General features: G+C 37.7%; 1 protein-coding gene across 7 annotated transcripts in view; it reads left to right on the top strand.

Moving 5' to 3' along the window:
* Positions 1 to 23,632, top strand: part of LRCH3 (leucine rich repeats and calponin homology domain containing 3) — a 118,475-nt gene that overhangs the window by 79,374 nt on the left and 15,469 nt on the right. For 2 of the 7 annotated variants that reach the window (XM_032406759.1, XM_032406760.1), the window contains exons 10-19: positions 526 to 602; positions 5,822 to 5,873; positions 6,282 to 6,431; positions 9,315 to 9,365; positions 10,876 to 10,929; positions 15,374 to 15,445; positions 18,201 to 18,249; positions 18,760 to 18,867; positions 20,598 to 20,716; positions 21,325 to 21,462. In XM_032406759.1, the coding sequence (XP_032262650.1) occupies positions 526 to 602; positions 5,822 to 5,873; positions 6,282 to 6,431; positions 9,315 to 9,365; positions 10,876 to 10,929; positions 15,374 to 15,445; positions 18,201 to 18,249; positions 18,760 to 18,867; positions 20,598 to 20,716; positions 21,325 to 21,462 (870 nt within the window). The remainder of the gene's footprint in view (positions 1 to 525; positions 603 to 5,821; positions 5,874 to 6,281; positions 6,432 to 9,314; positions 9,366 to 10,875; positions 10,930 to 15,373; positions 15,446 to 18,200; positions 18,250 to 18,759; positions 18,868 to 20,597; positions 20,717 to 21,324; positions 21,463 to 23,632) is intronic. The other 5 variants (XM_032406762.1, XM_032406761.1, XM_032406763.1 and 2 more) reach the window with 5 other exon arrangements.

Genomic DNA, 23,632 nt, shown 5'->3' with positions numbered 1-23,632 from the left:
TTTAGTAAATATTACTGTATGGTCAGTGTAATTTATATAATACAGTGAGAAGGAAATCTACTTTTTTTAAGAGTGTCTTGGTATGGTGTTTGGAATAGTGTTTTGCTTATCAAAGCAGTAATATAGCCTATAATGAATACTTTTATTTATTTTATTTCTTCCTTTTTTAAAAGATTTTATTTATTCATTTGAGAGAAAGAGAATGAGAGAGAGCATGGGGGGGGGTCAGAGGGAGAAGCAGACGCCCCACTGAGCAGGGAGCCCAACACGCGACTGATCCCCGCACTCCAGGATCAGGACCCGAGGAGAAGGCAGTCGCTCAACCAACTGAGCCACCCAGGTGCCCTAATGAATACTTTTAAAGATAAAAATTCACATTTGAAAAAATTCACATTTGAAGATTTTGTTAAAATATTTTTGAGTGTGATCTACAGATCCTTAAATGCCAAATCGAATGTGGACTGTGCAGTCACAGTGTTGTGGATACATCCGTTAAATTGATTTATTTCTGCTTTTTTGGCCTAGGGTTCACCCATAAAGCCAGTACCTCTGAGGGAGTTTCAAAAAACAGAGGACATGAGAAGATATTCACATCAAAACAGGTTTGAAAAAACCAATTCTCCTCATTTGTTTCTGTCTTTAAAAGTCATTAAGAAGAGCATGAAATGGTTTTGGTTTTGCGCAGACCTATGTATGATGAAGATGTTTGGACACTGTATTTAGAGCTGAGTGACAGTGTGCTTTGTGCTCATGTAATAGAAGAAGAAGTAAAATTGATTATTGATTCTAAATTCAGATTGCCTAAACCATTACCTGTATAATTATTTGATTTGAAGATACTTAATGGCAGTGAGATTTTATGGTGCTATGTCTGGAGTTATGCATAAAGAATGCTAAATGAATTTCAGGAGTCCTGAAATTTTTTTTTGCTTAAACTTTTGACTAGAAACAGGGACTTAGAGACAGCAATATGTATCCTCCTTCCTATCTCAACTGATATGATCTTTTCAGTACACTTAGTACTTCACAGAATATTTCTAAAATTAACTTGACTACTTAGAGTACTACTGCTTATTCTTAAATTCCAAAAGTTTCTTGCCACACACTGTATCACAATAGTTGAAAAATTCACAGCCTTTGGGTCTTTGCTTCCTCTCTGTTTTTATGAAGTCTTAAAGCAGTAGACTTGATAAACTTGTTCTTAAGCAACAGTAAATTTCCTTTGTAGAAAGTGTTGTACATAGATCTTTACTTATACTTGACGGGATATTAAAATTGTTTAGGAAACGGAGATATAGATGGGTAAAGAAAATGTGGGGAGAACAGTGCAAGAAAAAAATCTCATAATTGGCCTTTTATAGTCTCATCAGTTCGTTCTTGGGGATTTAGTTAAATTTCATATCTTTGAAATTTATCTCAGAATGGCTTTTTAGTTGCCATGAGTCCTTATATTGAGGGTGTGGTCTTTTGAGATTCCTGTTTTGCACAGGGGTTTGCTATTGTGTTTTTCCACTTTGGGTGGTTCCATGCTTTATCTCCTGTCCCTCTTACCTCCTTCATCCATCATAAGTAAAGCTCAAGATCTCTAGAATTTAATAGAAACTCTCAAGATGAAAGCCAGCTTTTTTTTGTTTTTCTCAGTTACCTTATATATTAGTTTTCTAATACTCATGTAACAAATTACCACAAATTTAGTGGCTTAAAACATAATATCTAAGTTTATAATATCTCAGTTCTGTAGGATAGAAGTGTGGGCAAGCCTTCATTCTTGCCTTCATTTTCCCCTTAGGGTCTCGTAAGCCAAAGTCACGGCACTGGCTGGCCTTGATTCTTACCTGCAGACCCTGGGGGAGAACCCACTTCCAGGCCCATGCCGGTTGTAGGCAGAATTCAATTGCATATAGTTATAGCACTGAGGTCCCTGTTACTTTGCTGGTTATCAGCTGGGACTCATTTTTAGCTTCTGGAGTCTACCCACATTCCTTGGTTCATAGCTCCCTCCATCTTCAAGTCAGCAATGGCGAGCCATTTTGAATCTCTTCTCACATTTTCACTCTCTCTGATTTCCCTTTCTGTCACATCCCACAGACTCTCTTGCTTTCCTCTTCTGTTTTTTCCCCCAGTTTTACTGAGAAATAATTGACATAAGTCACTGCATAAGTTTAAGGCATACAGCGTGATGGTTTGATTTACATATATTATGAAATGATCACAATAGGTTTAGTTAATAGCCATCATCTCATATAAATACAATAAAAAATTCTTTTCCTCCTTGTGATAAGAACTTTTAGGGTTTACTCTCTTAACGACTTTCCTGTATATCACACAGCAATGCTAACTATAGTCATCATGTTATACATTACATCCCTAGTACTCATTTATCTTATAGCTGAAGTTTGTAGCTTTGACCACTTCCCTCCAATTGCCCACCCCCCCGCCCTCTTCTGCTTTTAAGGGTTCCCATGATTACATTAGATCCACCTGGATAATTTTCCCATTTCAGGGTCAGCCAGTTAGTAACCTTAATTTCATCTGCAAAGTCCTTTTTGACATGTAACATATTTACTGGAGTAACACCAGGGGATGGAAGTCATAGGGGCCAAAAATCTGTCTACCTAACCTTAACCCAGCATTCCTGTTTTTACCACTTTTTTTAGAAATTCTTGCTCTGCCAGCACTGAGGGAATCTTCCCTTATTGGAGCCTCTGCTTTCGGACCTAGTAGTTTTCCATTTATATTCATAGTCACCCACTATTAAGTGAAAGACTGGTGGCGCCTGGGTGGCTCAGTCGGTTAAGCGTCTGCCTTTGGCTCAGGTCATGATCCCACGGTCCAGGGATTGAGCCCCACGTCGGTCTCCCTGTTCAGCGAGGAGTCTGCTTCTCCCTCTCTCTCTGCCCCTCTCCCCACTTGTGCTCTCTCTCTCTCTCTCAATAAATAAAATCGTTAAAAAATAAAAAAAATAAAAATAAAAAAAAGGACAGACCTTGGATTCAAACTCCGTTACAACTAATTCTAATGTCCATGACCTTAACCACTACGGTACCATGTTGCTTCTCCCAGACTATTCACAGTACTGGACTCACTTGTGTCTCATTCTTTATTGGTTATATCTCAGCCAGAAATCTTACCCTACCAATCCACTCTTCTCTTTTCTTGAAAAATTTTGACTAAGAATGTACTGCCTAGGAGTGCTAATAAGATAAAGGTTGGGAAGGATTAGTAAAAAAATTAAGGAAGTTTTTTTTCCAGCTTCAGTGTTATTTTAAACCTTGTCTAAGGGAGTTATTAAGTAATTTGTTCTATACCTTTAAAATAAATATAATTTATTCTGTCAAAACTTTTTAGGGGGTGGTATTTTAATTATTTTAGTAAAGGTAAGATATATGGCTATAGGTCATATAAAACAGGTTTTTTTTTTAACTTTTTTTTGATGCCTGGAAATTAAAAAAAAAAAATTTTGTGAATACTTCAAAGATGTGGAACCAATATAAGAAAAGAAAAGATACAAGAAGAGAAAGACAACAAGAGTGTGGCTTAAGTTTTGCTTTTTTACATATTACCTTTTTTTCAGTTTAGGGAAGTATAAGGTAGGCCAGTGTTTCTCAATAGGTTCTAGCACCACTCTTCAGTGGATATTTGAAACATGTTTATTTTATTTGGAAATTGGCTGCCAAAATAATTATAGGTGTTACTGGCAGGCACCTATAATGTGCAGGACAATCTTGTGCAACAAAAAAATTATCTGAAATGTTGTGACACTCCTATTGAGAACCATATTCATAGATGAAAAGGCCATATGGTATGAAGTAGCATGGTGGCACCAAGGAGCAACCAAGCTGTGATGGGCCAACATTAGCACCTGATAATTGGCTTGAGGGAGCTGTGTGTTCTCACTGCCACTTTTATTCTTCCATATGCCATGCTTCACTCTTTACTGCCATCTTTAACTTTTCACAGCTTAGTTTTTGCCATTGCAAGTAATTGTTTTCTATATGTGTGCCCATATGCTTTTAAGTCTCCCTGCTCTTTGCTTTCTCCTTCCTACACTCTGCCTCTGTAGAGTGGGGAAGTGTGGAATAGTAGAAGCCACTAATCTCCAAGTCAGGGGGCTTGAATTCTAATCCAGGCTCTGGCCCAAGTAGCTATCATTGAACTTCTGAGGGCCTTAGTTTTCTCTCTTGTAAAGTTAGTGGCGTGGACTCTATGATTTCTGAGGTACCTCCAGTTCTTGTAGGCTGCATACCTAGAAGATGAGAAAGCAGACTACCACCAAGTCAGATAAAGGACTACTGGCCGCATCACCTTGGGAAAGTTACTTAACTTCCATGCCTCAGCTTCTCAACTGTAGAATGAGGATTATAATAGTTCTACTCCTAAGATTGCATGAAGAATGATTGAGAAACACTGTGTATAAAATACTTCACAGGGCATATGTAGTACATGGTAGGAGCTCAAAGATTGTTAGTTTCTATGTGCCTCTGAAAAACGTTGCCCAAAAAAATGACATGAATTGTAGTTGATAAATGCAGAAGAGGTATTGATTACACATGTACATCAAGAAGAAAAGTCCCAATTTTAAAGAACAAGAAGATTTTTAAAAAGACCTTTTTTTTTTTTAAATTTTTTTTTTTTAAGATTTTATTTATTTGCGAGAGAGAGAATGAGAGACAGAGAGCACGAGAGGGAGGAGGGTCAGAGGGAGAAGCAGACTCCCTGCTGAGCAGGGAGCCTGATGTGGGACTCGATCCCGGGACTCCAGGATCATGACCTGAGCCGAAGGCAGTCGCTTAACCAACTGAGCCACCCAGGCGCCCTTAAAAAGACCTTTTCTAAGAAGATCTCTGTAGGTTGGAATCTATAGAAAAGGCTTGAAGTAAGGAATTAATATATGATATTGCTAGAGAAAAGATTCCATAGTGGGTATGTTTCTGAAATGGGGTAAGAGTCCTGAAAGCCAGGTGGAATTTGTATTATTATTAGTTAGTAAGAAGAAACAACTGGAGCTTTGGGGGATTTATTTTTATTTCCCTAGTAACATACTGATTTAATGCATTTAAATCAGCCTGACAGGCTAGTAATCATAGTTTAAAATTTCAGGTCCTAAATGTCACAACGTCACTGCTCCCAACATTGTTAGGTGAGACACAAATGAGTAACAGACTCTTGAAGCACTAAATCCAACTCAGGAAAAAGATAAATACCGAACTGTAAGATTTAGCACTAATAAAACTAAGAAGCAACTTTTACTGTTTTTTTTTTAAGCATCAAATCAGGTTTCATCTCTTTCTTAAAAATAAAAATCAACAGAATATGTATTTTTATTATTAAAATTGCTACATCAGTTGAAAATGGGAGTTAGGAATGCTTTATAAGAACAGTTACCAAGTTCTGTCATCTTACAGATTTCTGTGGATAAAATGACTTTGTATATAAAATGATCTCCTTTACACGAATCTTGTTTCAATCATGGTAATAAAGAAGACAATTATGTATGCTATAAAGAAATGATACTGTTTGAAAAGTGATCTCAAATATCTGTCTGGTCAGCACTGGCTGACATAGACCATTGTTAGCTCTGTAGCTTGATCAGTGATATCGTCACGTGAAATGTGAGTTGAAGACATCAGGTATTCCTGTAGCTTAATTTAATGACTTGGGCTCAGGTTTATAAAATGCAGTCAGTCTTTCATTGCTGACCAGACAGTTTGCCTATTGATTAATAGCAGGCTACATTAACAATAAAATTTTACTTAGTTTTTATATATCTATTTTATCAAAGAATTTTTCTGTCTTTTTTTTTTTTTTCTTTTTGGGTCAGGGTTCCAGTTGAGCCATCTTCTGTCATGTCACTATCACCAAGTCACAATCAGGTAAAAAAACAATTTTCTGTTTTAGTTTTGATTTTTTTTAAAAAAACTAAGATGATTTTCTATTTTCATAACACTTAAATTACCATTAATTGCCAGATACGTGTAAATTTCACTACCTGTCTCCTCCAAAATACAGTTGATATAACATGTGCACCTCATACTTGCTAACAGTGTTTTTAGACACCAGACAGACAGTAAATCTTTACCGACATGATGCTCTATAATACATACAAGAACAAGAACACAGTGCAAAGATGGGAAAAGATGAGCAGTAAACACATTGAAAGAAATGTTAGGTGACTGCAAAGTAGAAATTGCTTGGGTCAGCAGTAGTTTCCTGAATTGGTTCCGAATATTGGCAAGTTGACCTTTAGCCCCACTTGCACGTGCAAAATACTTTTGTTCCAGTTATCACATACAGACTTGGAACTTCATCGGAGAAGAGAACAGTTAGTAGAGCGAACTCGGAGAGAGGCCCAGCTTGCTGCCCTACAGTATGAGGAGGAGAAAATAAGGACCAAGCAGATGCAGAGAGATGCTGTCCTGGACTTTGTCAAGGTAAGATTTTTGCCATATTTCATTGAAATTCCTAACGTATTTTAGAAGTAAGTGCTTATTTGTTTTGCTGAGGCTAACAGTGTTCATCTTAAAGTGTCAGCTTTCTTATGTCACCATAAAGAATCTGAGTAAGTAGTGTAACAGTCTCCTACTTGTGATTAGATGGATTGTCCTCCTGTAGGTAGACTGAGAAGTGATCATCTTGTTCTTGGGACAGTAGTCTCTTCCTCTTCATTAGCAGTCTGTCTTTAGACATCTCACTTTACTGTCCAGCTGCCATTTCCTCAATCTCTAGTACATTAATAAAGATCAGTAAGACTGTGAAAGTGCCACGTAAACTTTAAAGTGCCATGCACATGTAAACTCTTGTTATCCAAGCCCGTCTCTAACTTCCTCACTCCGCTGAGCACCAAATTTTTGCAAGATTAACAGGCTTAATACTTCAGTCATCTTTGAGTCTTTCCTTTCTGTTCTCTCCACACCTACTCAGGTAACAACCCCTCTTAATACTTCTTCTTTCTTTTTTTAAATTTACAGTCTACAGTTGCATCTAAACTGTTTTCTTTTCTTTTCTTTTTTCTTTTTCTTTTCTTGCCTGTATCACTTAAAGTCTTTTTGTTCAGAAATCACATTGGATTTTTCCCTTCATGATTAAATAACTCTTTATATTTTTATCTGTCTGATATCTGTCTCTCCCATTTATCTGGAAGCCCCATGAAGACAGAGAGTATGTTTGCCTTGTTTGTTTACTGCTACATCCCTAGATCTTAGCAGGTCTTAGCCCATAGTAAGGCTCAGTAAATATTTGTTAAAGGAATGATTGAATGAATGAGTCACTCTTGTCCTCTAAAGCTTTCTCTCTTGTGTTTCATAACTCTAGCCAAAGACCATCTTTAAGTACCAGACACGTGATAAAATTCTTTTTTTTTTTTTTTTCAAATGTATCACACCCAGGATGATGATCTCTGATGCTCAGACAGGATGACAATTTCCCTAGGCTCAACACTCAGCTAGTTAGTGGCAGAGCACAGGTTCTGATCAAGACAGGTTGAACAGAAAATAGAAATAAGGTTGGCAGAAAATGAAGTTTCTTTAAAGAAAAAAAAAAAAGGGTGGCTCCAAACCCTAATCTGTGACCACAATGCTATATTGACTGTCAGTAAATAATGACAGCTAATACATACTGTATCCTAAGCACTGTTCTGTGCATTCTACATTAATTCATTCATTTAGCTTGCCTTCTGTAGAAGCCACATAGCTAGTAAAAGACAATCACATTGTAGATGGTCTTGATTAAATGCTAAATTAGAGTTTGATCTTGATCTGTTAGGTAGAAGAGAACAGTTAGAAGTTCTAAAACAGGAGCAAAACAGAGGAGAGATACTTTCGAAAAGCTAATCTACTCATTTTAGAATATGTTAGAAAGAAAGAGATGAGGTAAATGAAATAGAGAGTAATTGCAATAATTAGACTAGGGTGCAAAATGAAGGCATAGAACCGGATGATTTCTGAGGTTCCCAAAGAGAGGCAGTGTTACACAGTGGTAAAAGCTTAGCCTCGGGGGGCACCTGGGTGGCTCAGTTGGTTAAGCGACTGCCTTCGGCTCAGGTCATGGTCCTGGAGTCCTGGGATCGAGTCCCACATCGGGCTCCCGGCTTGGCGGGGAGCCTGCTTCTCCCTCTGACCCTCTCCCCTCTCATGCTGTTTCTCTCTCTCTCTCTCTCTCGAATAAAAAAATAAAATCTTTTAAAAAACAAAGCTTAGCCTCAGAAATAATCTGAATTTGAATCCAGCTTAGCTACTCATTATGTGCTCGACTTTGGGAAAGTTACTGAGTCATTCTGTGCCTTTAATTTCCCTATAGGTGTAATATTTAATTGTTAAATATTAACTCAGAATTATTATGGGTGCACCTAATACTTTTACTAGCGTGGTGAGCGCTGCACCCCCTACCACCACAATGGATTTTATAAATTAGAAATTTGAAGAGAAGCGTCTTTATGTTTTATACATAAATGTAGTGAATGTTGAATAAATCGTTGAAGATGAGTGAAAAAAAGATCCCAAAGCAAGATTTTGAGGCTAAAAGAATAGTTTGAAAAGGAGGCTAGCTTTGTGGAAAGAATATAGGATTCAGAGTCAGAAGATATCGGTACAAATCTCAGTTATGCTACTTGCCAACTTTGTGAATTTGCACATATCATTTAACCTCTCTTGTCCTTAATTCTTTTATCTTGAAATAAATATGATTATGATGTTCGTTTATCTCCGAGAGTAAGAAGAATCACTTAAGATAATGTGTATAAGAATATATTGTAAAACAGTGACTATAGAGATGGTATAATAGGATTATTTGACGTAATAATAGAAATTAGCAAATTGGGGAAAAGAGCCAGTAAGCATGGGAATTTGTGGGTTTGTTTTTGAGCACGTTGAACATAAGGTGACAGTGGGTTTCCAAACAGAGTTTCCACAGGCAGTTGAAAATGCAAACCTGAAAACTGGCTGAGAGGAGAGAGCTAAAGGTGTTAACACTAGACAAAGAGAGAATGATTTCATTGAGAGAATATAGTGAGAGATCACCATTCTGGTTGTGAATGTGTGAGTGCATGTACATATAAAAAACATACATTTTATATTTCTATTTATAGATGCTTATAGACCTATGAAATACTGTCTGTCAGTATATTGCCTTCCTCGTTTAAATTGTAAGCTGTTTAAGGGAAAGGGCAGCATCTTCTAACCAGTAAATCTAGAAAAGTGCTGTATGCGAGAGATAACAGAAATTAATGTGGATGATTATCTTGGTAAATAGAATTTATCATTTCCAGTGTTCCAGATTCTAACCAACTTCCCTTTCTTGGGGGGTTTGGGGGTGTATAGCACAAAGCGTCACAAAATCCACAAAAACAACAACCCCCCTTAGATGATGAGGTAAGTCTATATAATCACCTTTTCTTTGGAATTTTTTATTATTGCAATGGAAGTGAAATGTTTTGTATGTGATGATCATGTGTTTTCAGTGATCAGAATACTGCCATTTTCCTTTTCCCCTCACAAAATTCTACTTATTTGGGAGAAGATGACACGGGCCAGGGAGTTTATCCAAGTCTATAGATCAGGGGTTTTTTAACCTATACTAATGCATCTGGAGATTATTTATTCCCTTCCTGTATCCCCACAGAAGTATCATCTCCCTCATCCATTTCAAAGCAGAGTGTGTAGTGAGAGGGAGTCCTGAGAGCTGTATGTGACAGGAGTAAATGATATTGGTATTGAACTAAAAGATGCTACATGTATTTCAGCTCCAGGGCTCACTTCCTGAGTGTGTATGTTATTGATTATATGGCATACACAGTAGTTTTATAATATTAAGTAGTACATTTTAATCACAAGTAAACATGTAAAATTAATTGCTAAACTTTTTAAAATGCACCTGTTTTGATCTGTTAAAATGAAACTTACTAAATATTTTTATAGTAGTTGGCTTTTTTATTAAAAGCCATTTTTCTTTATCTTTGCCTTATCATTTTTTTCAATTTATGATCACTGCTTCCTTAAAAAATGCATAAAGGCATTGTTTCATGTGAATTTTAAATCTGCTTTCTGTAAAGTAAGTTGCTTGAAAACCTAACACGGGGCTTTACAAGCATCAAGTTTCAGCACAGAGATTTTAAAGCACAGGTGTTACTGGAATGGTAAAATGCATTGTTTGAAATGTTTTAAATTACCCATTATAAAGGTTTTTTTCTTTATCTCGGTGGACATATAATCAGTACTTGTGGTTTATCTCAGAACTTACACACTGGTATAATACCTGAAAGAGTAACTCAGCCTTTTCAGTTGTCTTTTCTTCACAAGGTAATAATAAAGGTACAAACCTTTCACAGACAAAGTTAATGCCATCTTCTTTTTTTACCCCCAGATTTCCTTCATAATGGTCATTCTGGAGGAAATTCATTATTTAAAAATTTAAACTTCTCAGGAAAATAAGGTGTACAGTTTTTAAGTTTCCAGTTGTACTCTTGTTTTTTCTGAGAAAGGTAATGAAGAGATGCATAGACTAGAACTCATGACCCTTGGTTTATTTTTAATTTGTCACTGACTCATTAAATGACCACAAATTCTTTGTTACTGCTACATCTGTATTTCAGCTTTCTCTCCTGTGAATAGAGAATAATCCCTGTTTCCTCCTTGCTTTAGGCAGTTTTTAAGCAATAAGATCATATTTGAAATTGTTTAAGCTCTTTAGAAGAAAATCATGACTCCGAATCAGTTTATTAGCTATTACGATACATGAATTCCAGATGATTGTGAATGTGATCCCATATGTTAGCATCTTCAGTATGTCTTCACATATCTCTTTGCTTGTGTATTTGTGAAATATGTCATGTGTGTGCATAGTTTGTTTTTGACATTGCTCCATTTCTCTCCACCTCTCCAGTGTCCCTTCCCATCCAGAAGGTCTCAGCACACTGATGATAGTGCCTTGTTAGTGGTAAGAGCCTTGCACGAAATGGAGTTATATATTGCTGTCTAGGTATTGGAGAACAGTTATTATACTTCTCATTCAGAAGGTACCTAAATATCATAAAACATGATGAGCATCATTACTAAATGCTTTACACATAGCTAGAATGGTTTCCTATATTATTGTTCGTGATTTACCCAATGTTCCAGCGGTCTGCCGCTATGATTCAAATACCTTTGTTAGTGTTTCCAAAAGTAAAACGTTCACATTGTGATCCATATTGGCTTTGTATGTGGGTTAGGAGGAGGGGGCATAATTTGTTTTTTAAATGTCATTTCTAATTCCAGGTGCATTTACTTTATTAATCATTAATTTGGCTGGTGAATCACCTGTGTGTTCAATGAATTTTCTTACTCCATGACTAACTATACAACTGTATATTTGCCATCCTATTTTATTATCTGTTTTAAGCTACTGAAAATCCCAAACTTTTAAAAAATACTTAACATCTCAAGATTATCCCTCCATGCCCCTTTTTTTAAACTCTGGGAAACATTAACTTGGAATGTTACCTACTGATCATTTTTAACACTGGTTTACTTTTAGTGCCTTTCATCAACTGAGAATGAATATAACATAAAATCTGTATTGAAAATCTTAGTAAGTTTTGTCAGCCTTGCAAGAGAATTCTAACATTTACAAAATTGCTTTTCCCATCATGTTTTATGATATTTTTTACAGTATGTTGAAAACGAGCCGCTTGAAAGTCTAGTGTGTGTAGCAATCGCTGTCTTCCGTGCCGGGACCTGCTGCCATTGTGCACTCTGCTGCGCGGACTGCAGGCTTAGTGTGCGCATCTTCTCGCGCAGACTTCCGTTGTCCACGCTTCTGTGTGTTCTGCAGTGATCACTTCCGTTGAGATGGATAAAGCACATTTTAATTGGGCAGTCTTATAGATAAATAAAACCACCACCCTCTGGGGGCTTAGTGGAAATTAATTGGCATGAGAAGCGAATAACTTAAATTAATGCAGAAAAATATTGAGAGACACTACCGGAATTATCTCATTTACTCCTCACAGCAATCTTAACAGTTAAGGTTAAACCTGTCACCCTTTTACCAACGGTTACTGAGGCACAGAATGTTTTGTCCTGAATGCGATTTGTCCAAGGTCACATAGCATAAGTAAGTGCAAGATTGGGTACAAATCTAGATCTTGCTGACTTGAGAACCTGCATTAAACACCATGGTGTATTGCCTCTCATGCTGTAACTGAAAACAACTTTTGAGACTGAGATTTAATAACACACATAGGAAGTGATAGGAGTCAGAGTGCCCACACTTCTTTGTCAAGGAAAAAGTGGAATTTGGAAAAACAACAGAATTCCCTCAGTGTGAAATTTGAAATGGCTTTTAGCCATTTTCAAAACACATGCACTTGTATTTTTCTCCTCAGTATTCATGTTTGACCTAAATGCGATGGCCTTGAAAAGCAAGGACCACATCTCACATATTTTTGTATGCCAAATAATGTCCAACACTGTACAAAAAAGAGTCTATTTTAAAGCATACCTCTGATTTTCTCAAGACTACTCTTCGATGGCTTCATATGATAGAATAAAGTCCTAACTTTTTTTTTTTTTTTTAGAGAGGGAGTGGGGGAGGGACAGAGGGTGAGCGAGAGAGAGAATCTTAAGCTGACTCCACTAGCCCAGAGCCCAACATGGGCCTCGATGCAGGGCTCGATCTCGTGACCCTGAGATCATGACATGAGTCGGACACTTAACCGACTGAGCCACCCAGGCGCCCCAAGTCCTAACTTCTTAACATAGCCTATGTAGCCCGTTTCTACCTCACAACCTTTTGCAGATGCGGTTTCCCTCAGCATGGACTGCATCTCCCTCCCTGCATATACCCCTTGGTTAATTCCTTCTCGTCTATCAGGTATCAGCTTAAATGTCACACCTTTAAAATGGCTTTTCTGCAGCCCACAACCCCCAAATCAAATTTGTCTCCACTGTCATTTTTCTCATCCTAGTACTTTTAGGTGGGCATTTATTGTTTTATATCTCTTCCCTATTAGACTGCAGGCTGTAAGCTTCCTGGGCACAGGGATATTCTCTGTTGCAATTACCTATGTATACTCAGTCCCTATCATTGTCCCTGGGATATATTAAGTGCTCAGTAAATATTTCCTGAATGAGCACATAAATGCTATGTATGTAATAATCGCTCATTAAATTGTTTCATGATGAAAAGATCTGATGATATAGCAAGGCATAAATGTTGGATTTGATTTAAAGACCTTAAAGTATAGGATTTGAAATAACTCTTAGTGGTGCTTAATATCCATGACATAAACATTCTCTTAGGGCTGCCCTTCAGGCGTCCGCTGCTTTCATCTATATCCCACTGCATCTGGGTATCATCTCAGAATCTAGAGCCAGTCAAGACTCATTTCACTGCCTCTTCCCTCCACTCCTTTTGTCCTCCTTTGACAATGTAGTGGCTTTTAGCCTTTTCATGTTTGGGATTTACAGTAATTCCAGTACATTTGGTTATAAAGAGGCCCAGGAAAACTGAAGAGGTGAAGCATACACGGTGTAGAACTGTTTTCACAGTCCTGTTCTTTGGTATATTTCCTTCATTTTTTTCTGCTTTAAGATAGATTAGGTTGCAATGTTACCTTTTTTTTTTTTTTTTTTTGCCAACCCCCCCACAAAAGAAACATTGCTATCTATCAACTGTCCTATAAAAATAACTGTATCTATTTTATAGATCATCTACACACCTTTTTCTAAACACCCACGTGTGTTTAAGTTGATTTATTCCATGATTCACATATTTGTGATCCTAGTTTACATTTTTCAAAGCTATTTAACTTATAAAGGCTTTAATATATTTAAGCCTTTGGCATTTTGTTGTTTTAATAGGTACAGTCTTATCCAATGCCCTTTGTAAAAGTCCTGTCTTCTTTGATTTCTACTCTTTACCAAATTAAAAAACTGTCACGTTTTGCACAGTTTTATCTATAATCAAAATTCTGTACAGTAGATTCTAATAGCATTGTCTCTAGTTATACCTCTAATTTACCTAATAGATACAGCTAATATTTCTAGTTGTGTGTAGGTTGGTGAAAAGATCAAGGAGTCAAAGAAAAGGAAAATTCCACTCACCCTCTTACAGGTCATTTGGGCACAGAGGCAGAAATAAAATTCATCCTTAAGGTGTGACGCAGAATCCTCCTATCCTGTTTTCTCACATCAGAGCTGTTACACTGAATATATATATATATGTATAATGCCAAGGCAATATATATATATATATATATATATATATATATATATATATATATATATATTGAATTTGGATTAACATTGAAGAAGCACTGTTCTTACTCATGCCAGTTCTGCTCATTTGACATGAGCTCCTCGACTGTGTTTCTTTCCCCATCATAGGCAGAGCACAGGACTTACTAGTTTCGTTTCTAAGGTGATTATGCTCAAAAATTTTGATGTTCTCAGTTTTAGTTCTGCATAAGATCCTTTTAATAAATCATGCCTGCTTTTTTTTTTTTGGTTGTCACATGATCATTTATGAAAATATTTTCCTTTGTAGTTCTTAACTAGCTGGGCATTTCGCTACACCACTGTTGATGTCATCTATGATGTAATGAGGGCACCTGCGGCCATCAACATTGCAGCCCAGAGACTGGGCAGTCCCCAGGATCTCGTTAATGGTTCCAGAGAGTTCTGTAGCTAAAGATCGGTGCCACGTCGGTCAGGCCGTATTCACAATCTCATCAAAAGTGATACCTACTCTGCTTTATATTGTTCTGCTTGTTTCTGTCTCTTGATTCCTTGAGGGCTTTAATAATCAGGGCAGAGGCAAAAGGTACCACTTCCATCTGAGCCCGTCTGTCCTGAACGGTCGGTTGGTCAGTTGCGCTATAATCCTCAGACCTTTGCAATCACTGGTTGCCTTGGCATTGTCATCACCAGGCTTTGTTGGAGACAGACCCAGAGGGCTGCCCTTGGGGGTCAGGGCAGACAGGGCACTGACTTCCCCAGCTGTATACCTCAGGTATACAACTTTGCTGTCCTTGGGCTCGAGCTTAGGCGGCATGCTGGAGGCAGCTGGTGTTGGATGAACCCGGATTCAAGATGACTGAGAAGAGTTGCACCTTGGCCTCCTGAGAGCCGACAGCCAAAAGCCCTTTCATTTCTTGATTAATGTGGTATGAGGTATTGAAATAGTTTAAATTATACAAGTGGGAAAACTATTTTAGAAGTTATGGGTTTTGTCCCCCCAAGTATTCTTTCTGCCCTATCAGTATCTTAGGAAACCATTTGAAAGTTTGTCCATGACCTTTCCTTTTCTAATTTCATTGACCAGATCTGCCCTGCCTGCCTGACGTTTTGCTAACATGAATGCTGCCTTCTGTTTCTTCTCTTTCTCTTTTAAAATTTAGTCGCTGTCAGGGTTGAATCAAGTGGGCTGTGCTGCCACCCTGCCTCATCCTTCTGCCTTCATGCCTATTAAGGTATCTCTTGTTACTGTAATGCACCAGGAGCTTTGGGGAGGGGTTGTGCATGGGAGCTCTTAAATTCTCCAATAGATTGGTCCAATGGCAATGTAAAATCTAGGAGTGCGTGAAATATCTGTAAGCTTATAAAACTATTTGTGAGTTTAACATTAATTTTGCTTGAAATTTTTGAAAGATTTACTGTGCTAGAAACACTCACAGAGCCTGCATTCTTTATATGGAGATTCTGTTTGAAATATCATTCTGATGTTCCTATCAAAGGTTATTTTTTTGTCATGCGTTATTTTACTTTGGCTGATAAATAATGTCAAATTAATTCTGTTGTCTGATATGCATGCAAAATAATTTCAGTCCCAGTCTCCAAAGTGTCACTGCTAAAACCCTCTCATAGTAGAGGTCAACAAGCTGTGGCCCCGAGGCCCCTTGGTTTTGTAAATAGTTTTATTGGCACAGCCACCCCCATTTGTTCCTGTCTGGTCTATGGCTGCTTTCAAGCTTACCAGCAGAGTTGGAATATGGCCTGCAAGCCTGAATAAAGAGCTTGTGGTATTTTATTTTTTGAAGGCCTGTAGGAATGGTAATTCCATATATATCATATGATATATAAGAAATTCTTCATAACCTTCACTGTTAGAAGGTTCTCCACTTGTCTAACTTAGATCTCCGCCCCCTGTGGTGTACACTTATTTCTTCTTTTCTTTCCAGTATGGAGATTTTCTAGTTATTTAGCAGTCTTTATGTAAGAGTCTTTATATTTGAAAACTATTACGATGCTGCCCTTGTCTTTTCACTGTATAAATTCTGGTCATTTTATGTGCCTTTCTCAGTCTCTTAATCCTTTTGAGCTTTCTCAAGTTCTCTGCCTTCCATTTTGGCTCCACAGTCCCCAAACAGAAACATACCCTTCACTCGAGCCCACCTGGCGCTGAGCATGAAACAAGGCTTTTCACGTCTTCCTCTGAGCATTAGGTTGGCTTTTCTCATTTTGCTCAGTATCCATTGTAATTCTCAGATGTTTCTGTTATACTCCTAAATGATCATTAATTCCTACATCTTGTATCCTGTTTTTCTAAATACTTAATTTTGCTTTTTGAACATTTTTACTTCTCTGATTTACCAGAATACTTTCAAATTGTTGCATCATGTCCTTCTAAATGCTAGCCCCAACTTTATAACATCTGTAAACCTGATAAACCTTCTCTCTAGTCGTTATTGAAGATGCTACACATAGCTGGATGACTTCTGAAGAAACTTTATAATTCTCTTCTGTGTTGACCCTTTGCTAGCCTTTTCTCAGCTAGGTTCCTTATTTGAATGACAACACAGAAAATTGAGGGATTGTTCTCAAAATCCTCTCAAGGAAGGTGTTTAGTATAGGAGATGTATAGGAGAGAAGCTAATTCATTACACTCAGTGGATACCTTAGGGCATTGGAGCTTATTCTCTCCCAGAATCATAGTTGAAAAAGACCAAATCTGAATGTGCCAACCATTGTGTGATAAGTCTAACTTTCTATTTGTCCAGACCTGCTGCAGTGTAAATGATTAGTTTGAAAAGACTATATTTTTTGGTATCCCAGTTACTTTACAGCAGGTATATATTTATATATATTTAGGCAAGGGTTTATTTCTTTTATTGCTTAACCAGACAAGTAAAAGTCGAGTTCCTGTCAATTTCTGTTTTTTTGCTCCAGTTCTCCAAGAGTTCTCAAATATAGTTCATGGCCTCTAAATCATTTGAACTAATTATCTTCATATCCTAGAATGCAAGTCACTTAGATTTCTAGTTTCAATCAAAGTACATTTTAAAAATCATCATTCTAGGGCGCCTGGGTGGCTCAGTTGTTAAGTGTCTGACTTTGGCTCAGATCATGATCCCAGGGTCCTGGGATCTAATCCCACATCAGGCTCCATGCTCGGTGGGGAGCCTGCTTCTCCCTCTGCCAGCCACTCCCCCTGCTTGTGCTCTTTCTCTCTCTCAAATAAATAAATAAAATCTTTAAAAAAAATCATTCTGCTAGTTAAAAAATGTATCTTTATATCATGAAGTTATATTTAATTTATTAAGTCTAGATGACAAGGCCTGGAAAATTGTTACTCTAGCTTTTCTTGATTCTACTCCCCTGCCAAGTCTTCAGTATTGTTAGCCCATCCAACCAACACTTCTTTTTAAGTTAGGTAATTACATTTCTCTTTTTTATTAAACTCTATACATGTTGAGCTAGCTCTTCCTCCTTTTTATAGTTCCCTTTGGTCAATGAAGTAAAAACATCTTGGACTCAAATGCTAGACTGAAAATACAGCTATCCATCATCTTTAAACACCTTATTTCCTAATTGAAATGAAGAGACCTTCATCATTTTTTTCTTAATACATTAAATTTTACTCTAGGGGGAGAAAATAATTCAGAAACTATGCCAGAAAATGAAATTATAAAATGAAATTACTCTCCCCTATACATTTTCCAGTAAAATTTTCTGCCCTAGGATGATCATTCTTCATAGTCCTAGGAAAGACCTATTAGACTATCTTTAGGGAATGCATTTTACATAAACCTCGTATCCTATAGAAGTAAATGAAAAGTTTGGCCTTAAAACAATGTACCAAATTAATCATTACACCAAATTCTCATTTCTAGACTTAATTTTGAAGGAGAGTTTCATGATTTTTTTACTTTTATCTCAGGTAATCATAAATGTGGAAAGTACCCTTTCTTGAATAATAATTATTGATATATCTCTGTTTCTCCACAGAATGATGACAGATCTAATGCCATAGCAAGTTCACCTACAACAGAAACAGGTAATAGACACAAAGGTATAATTAACCACATCAAGAATAATTTTTACCAGGACTTTCTTGATAATTACCTCTAGGCTAGCTGTGGTTTCCTTTTCTGAGAGGAGAAACCAGACCCCAAATTGAGAACTTCCTGCACATTTTCCATTTTTTAATTCAACTGGTTGTTCAACTACTCAGCCATTTGATATGAGCCTATGAGCATGAGCTAGCAGGGCTATACGTTCCCAACAAGAGAATCTATTCAGTATAGTAACATTCGTTCTGCCTTTATTGATACAGCAAAAATAACATGACAGTTAAAAATACATACAAGCAGCCTTCCTGATTTCAAGGTTAGTTTTCTGTACCCAATTTTGTATTAATAAACAAAATTATCATCTTATTTCATTACCAGGTTTAATTTGATCTTTGTACCATTTATTAAACTTTTGTGACATGTGTGTCTGTTGTTATATTTAATTTTTTTTTCCATCTCCTTTAATCTTATTTTGCTTTTCCATGCTGATGTAGTTCATCATTGCCCTGCATATTCTTTTCCTGCTGCTATTCAGAGAAACCAGGCCCAGCGCCCTGAAAGCTTCCTTTTCCGAGCAGCTGTCGGGGCAGAAGCAAATAAAGGTAGGTCACAGTGACTAAAAAGTGGGGGGGGGTACTCTGTATAACAACATTAACTATTATATGCTTTTTAACTTCTGCCCTGAGATGTCACTTTGGCAAAAGCTTTAAACTCTGCATTCGTCTGTGATCTCACTAACATTAAAGCAGGAGAATCTTGTTTGAATTTCTTAGTACCACCCAAAGGAGGTTATAGGTTTGAACAAATAAAATACTCTTTCAGGGCTTTAGGGAATGTTTCTCTTCTCTGTATTGAGCTCTTTTTCAGATTTTTCTGTTGATAAAAGCTGTTTTATATGTTCTTAAATGAATCAGTAATTTTTTTTTTTAAGATTTTATTTATTTTTTGAGAGAGATAGAGAGATCACAAGCAGGAGGAGGGGCTGAGAGAGAGAGGGAGAGGGAGGAGCAGACTCCCTGCTCAGCAGGGAGCCTGACACAGGACTTGATCCCAGGACCCTGAGATCATGACCTGAGCCGAAGGCAGATGCTTAACTGACTGAGCCACCAAGGTGCCCAAGTAATTCTTTTTTTAAAAAATCTACTCAGTCTAACGTTTCTTAGTTAGTATGACATACATCTGCCTGGCCTCCAAAGAAGTTACCTGGAAGTAGAAACAGACATTTCAAGTCAAAAATAACTACTTTTAGTGTAACTGATAGATGCCCTCACAGTGAGATTTAAAATCAAACCAGAGTTGCACTGCATATGGGATTGTAAATTAGTAATGGAAAACTGTTTACATTATCTAATAATGTTGACATTTGTATCCTTTGACCAGCAGTTTTGCTTTCTGAAATACGTAAACACATATACCAGAAGATATGTACAAAAATATTTATAGCAACGTTATTCATAATAGCCCCAGAGTGTCCATTAATGATGTAGTGGATAAATAATTGTGGCGTATCTGTATAATGGGATACCATATAAGCAGTAAAAGTGAACAAATAAATATTTATAACAATATGGATAAATCTCCTAAACAGTGTCAATCAGACAAAACCAAGCACAGAAACATACATACATACAGTACAGCTTCATTTATTGAAAGTTCAAAACTAGACAAAACTAATCTATGGTATTACAAGTCAAGTACATAGTTAAAACCTGTGTCGTTAGGGGCGCCTGGGTGGCTCAGTCGTTAAGCATCTGCCTTCGGCTCAGGTCATGATCCCGGGATTCCGGGATCGAGCCCCACATCAGGCTCCCTGCTCGGCGGGAGGCCTGCTTCTCCCTCTCCCACTCCCCCTGCTTGTGTTCCTGCTCTTGTTATCTCTCTCTCTGTCAAATAAATAAATAAAATCTTAAAAAAAAAAAAACTGTGTCGTTAGAAGTAACCTTTAGGTACTGATGGGCAGGGAGCATGAGAGGGACTTGTCGGTGTTGGTAATGTTGCATTTATTGACCTGATTGTGTCCACTTTGTGATAATAGTTTATTGAGCTGCTTGAGATTTGTGTAATTTCTGTATGTCTGTTATTTTTCAATAAAAACATTTTTAATCAAACAAAACTAGTTGAACTAAATGGGTAATGGACATTTGGTCATTTTTAACACCATTCTCCCTATTAGTGCGTGTATTTGAAACTTTTCATAATAAAAACTGTTTTTTAAGAGTCAGTCCAGAAGTGGGAAGTGCTGTACTTGTGAGGAACCTGTGACCAGGTGCATCTAAGTATTTTTCCAGTGCTAGCAATTGCCTTTCAGTCTTACATATTCATGTTTTTTTAGGTCATGCTTCACCACTTCTTTCATCTTCTGCACCTACCACTGATTCTGCAGATCCCAAAATGAGACCGAATTCAAGACCGAGAGAAGAAGAGCTGGAATTAATAGATCAACTACGGAAAGTGGGTACATTATCTTTGAATTACACTTTTGCAGTATTATTGCTGGAGCCCATAACCCTGCAGTCACTTGTTCATTTGGCTTACAGTTTTCAACAGAATCAACAAGTGCCCATTGTGTGATAAACATAAAAGAGATTTTGCTATTAAGGACATTCTTTTCAGCTTTTACTAGGAAAATGAAATGGGTTATTCTATAAAGCTCAATTCCTAGCCCTCATTTAAAAATTTTTCTGCCTCGTAAGGAAATCTTGTAAGAGTAATAATAATTTATATGTGTGGACACAAGTACATAGACCTATAACATCACATGTAGTGTTTATTTTATTTTGGAATTGAAAGAGAATCTAGTTCTTTTGTATTTTTAGTCAGAAAATTGTAAATGAATTTCTCATGTATTTTGCACATACTGTGGCCTGGCTGCCATATGTATCTATTAGATCTCCTTAAGTTACTGGTTTGAGATAGAAGGATAAAATAGGGATTATGGTAGTTAAGTTATTTGCTTTTTATCTGATTCCTAATTAAATATATTTCATTGTAACTCCATTATGTCCTCCGTGTCAGCTACTCTTCAAGTTAACATGTTACACATTTTCCTGGTTTTTTAGCATATCGAGTACCGACTGAAAGTATCACTGCCTTGTGATCTTGGAGCAGCTCTAACCGATGGCGTTGTTCTTTGCCATTTGGCCAATCACGTGCGGCCTCGATCTGTCCCCAGCATCCACGTCCCCTCACCAGCTGTAGTAAGTATATCATGCTAAAAAAAAAAAAAGCTGGCTTTTCATCAGACATTTATTATGTACAATGGCAGGCATTATGCAGAATACTCGGGATACAAATATGAATAGTCCAGTCCCTGTCTTCCCAGGTCTCAATTCTACTAGAGAAAAAGCATGGAAACAATAATTAAAGAGCTATGTAAGAGGTTGCTGTAGGAATACAAAAAAGAGACCACTTAACTCTGCCTGGAGAGTTCAGGCAAGCCTGCCCAGAGGAGGTAGAATTTGAACTAGTTCTTAAAGTATGAGTAGGAATTTGCCAGCATAGGGGTGCCTCACTGGCTCAGTCAGTAGAGCATGCAACTCTTGATCTCGGGGTCGTGAGTTTGAGCCCCATGTTGGGCATAATGGTATTGAGAAAATTGGACAGCAACATGCAGAAGAATGAAACTGGACCACTTTCTTACAGCATACATAAAAATAAAATCAAAATGGATGAAAGATCTAAATGTGAGACGGGAGTCCATCAAAATCCTAGAGGAGAACACAGGCAGCAACCTCTTCGACCTCAGCTGCAGCAACTTCTTGCTAGACATGTCTCCAGAGGCAAGGGAAACAAAAGCAAAAATGAACTATTGGTACTTCATCAAGATAGAGATTACATTTTTTTTTTTTTTTAAGATTTTATTTATTTATTTGACAGAGAGAAACACAAGTAGGGGGAGTGGGAGAGGGAGAAGCAGGCTTCCCGCAGAGCAGGGAGCCCGATGTGGGGCTCGATCCCAGGACCCTGGGATCATGACCTGAGCCGAAGGCAGATGCTTAACGACTGAGCCACCCAGGCGCCCTGAGATTACTTTTAAAAAAACAAATAAATAAAATGACTCAGAAGATTATTTAAAAAAAAAAAAAAAGAAATTTGCCAGCATAACAGAAAGGGGGTAAAGGCATCCTGGGCATAATATGCCTAGGTTCAAAAGATAGCCACAATCGTGGCATGTTCAAGGAATTCTTAAGTTGTGTAGCATAGATGGTGCACAGTACGTGGTTACAGGTGGGGGGGTACAGCTAACGAGGTAAGCCCAGGGCCGTGTACGAAGGGCGTTCTGTACCATGTCAGGGACTTAGAAGTTTATCTTAGTGGAGACAAAAGAATTTGAGGAAGAAAATGTGATTATAATTGCAGTTTAGAATGATGAATCTATTTTGGGAGTGGAATTGACATGATCCTAGTGACGAACTTTGGGTGGAAGATGAGGGAGAGTATGCATTCAGGATGACTGGCAGGTTTTCTTTAGACTGCTGGTTAGATCTAGAAGTCAGTATCAGGATGGTAACCCCCAAAAGAAGGAGCAAGTTTGGGGTTGACACACTCTCCTTTTTTTTCCCCCTTCAAATTTTCATTACCAGAATTTCAAACCTTCAGAAAAGTTGAAAGAATAATACGAGGAACACTCTTAAAGCATCTACCTAGATCTGACACTTATTTCATTTTGCAGTCTTGCTCTGTGTGTGTGTGTGTGTGTGTGTGTGTGTGTGTGTTTCAATTGCACTATTTAAAAGTTGTGGATAGGGACACCTGGGTGGCTCAGTAGGTTAAGCATCTGCCTTCCACTCAGGTCATGATCCCAGGGTCCTGGGATCGAGCCCCATGTCGGGCTCCCTGCTCAGCGGGGAGCCTGCTTCTCCCTCTGTCTGCCGCTCCCCCTGCTTGTGCTCTCTCTCTCTCTGACAAATAAATAAAATCTTTTTTAAAAAAAAGTAAAAGTTGCAGATAATATAAAACTTTATCCTCTGCATATTTCAGAGAACTGTTGTAAGCCACCTTGCTCTTTTCTGTAGCCTATAGCCAGTGACTGACTGACATGGGAGCTGAGCCCTCCTGCCTTGAGGTGGGAGTGAGGTGTTGATTAACACTACAATGCTTCCTGTGGGATCAGGCTGAAAGAGAAGGGAATCTAGTGAGCCACTAGCAGCCAGTGGGAGTGGGGGTAGAAGGTAAGGATGGATCCACAGACTAGATAAAGTGTTACTGGGTAAAGCACCAACAGCATCCCTCAGCTATATTCACATTTCCCCAGTTGTTCTAAGAATATCTTTCATAGCTGTGCTCCCTCCTTTCCCTACACCCAGCATACACACACACACACACACACACACACAATATAATCAAGCTTACACACACACACACACA

This window comes from Phoca vitulina, unplaced genomic scaffold (genome assembly GCF_004348235.1).
Source record: "Phoca vitulina isolate PV1807 unplaced genomic scaffold, GSC_HSeal_1.0 scaffold8, whole genome shotgun sequence".
In the NCBI taxonomy this organism is placed as follows: Eukaryota; Metazoa; Chordata; class Mammalia; order Carnivora; family Phocidae; genus Phoca; species Phoca vitulina.
The sequence above is the reverse complement of the archived record's forward strand: the minus strand, read 5'-3'. Positions and strand labels throughout refer to the sequence as shown.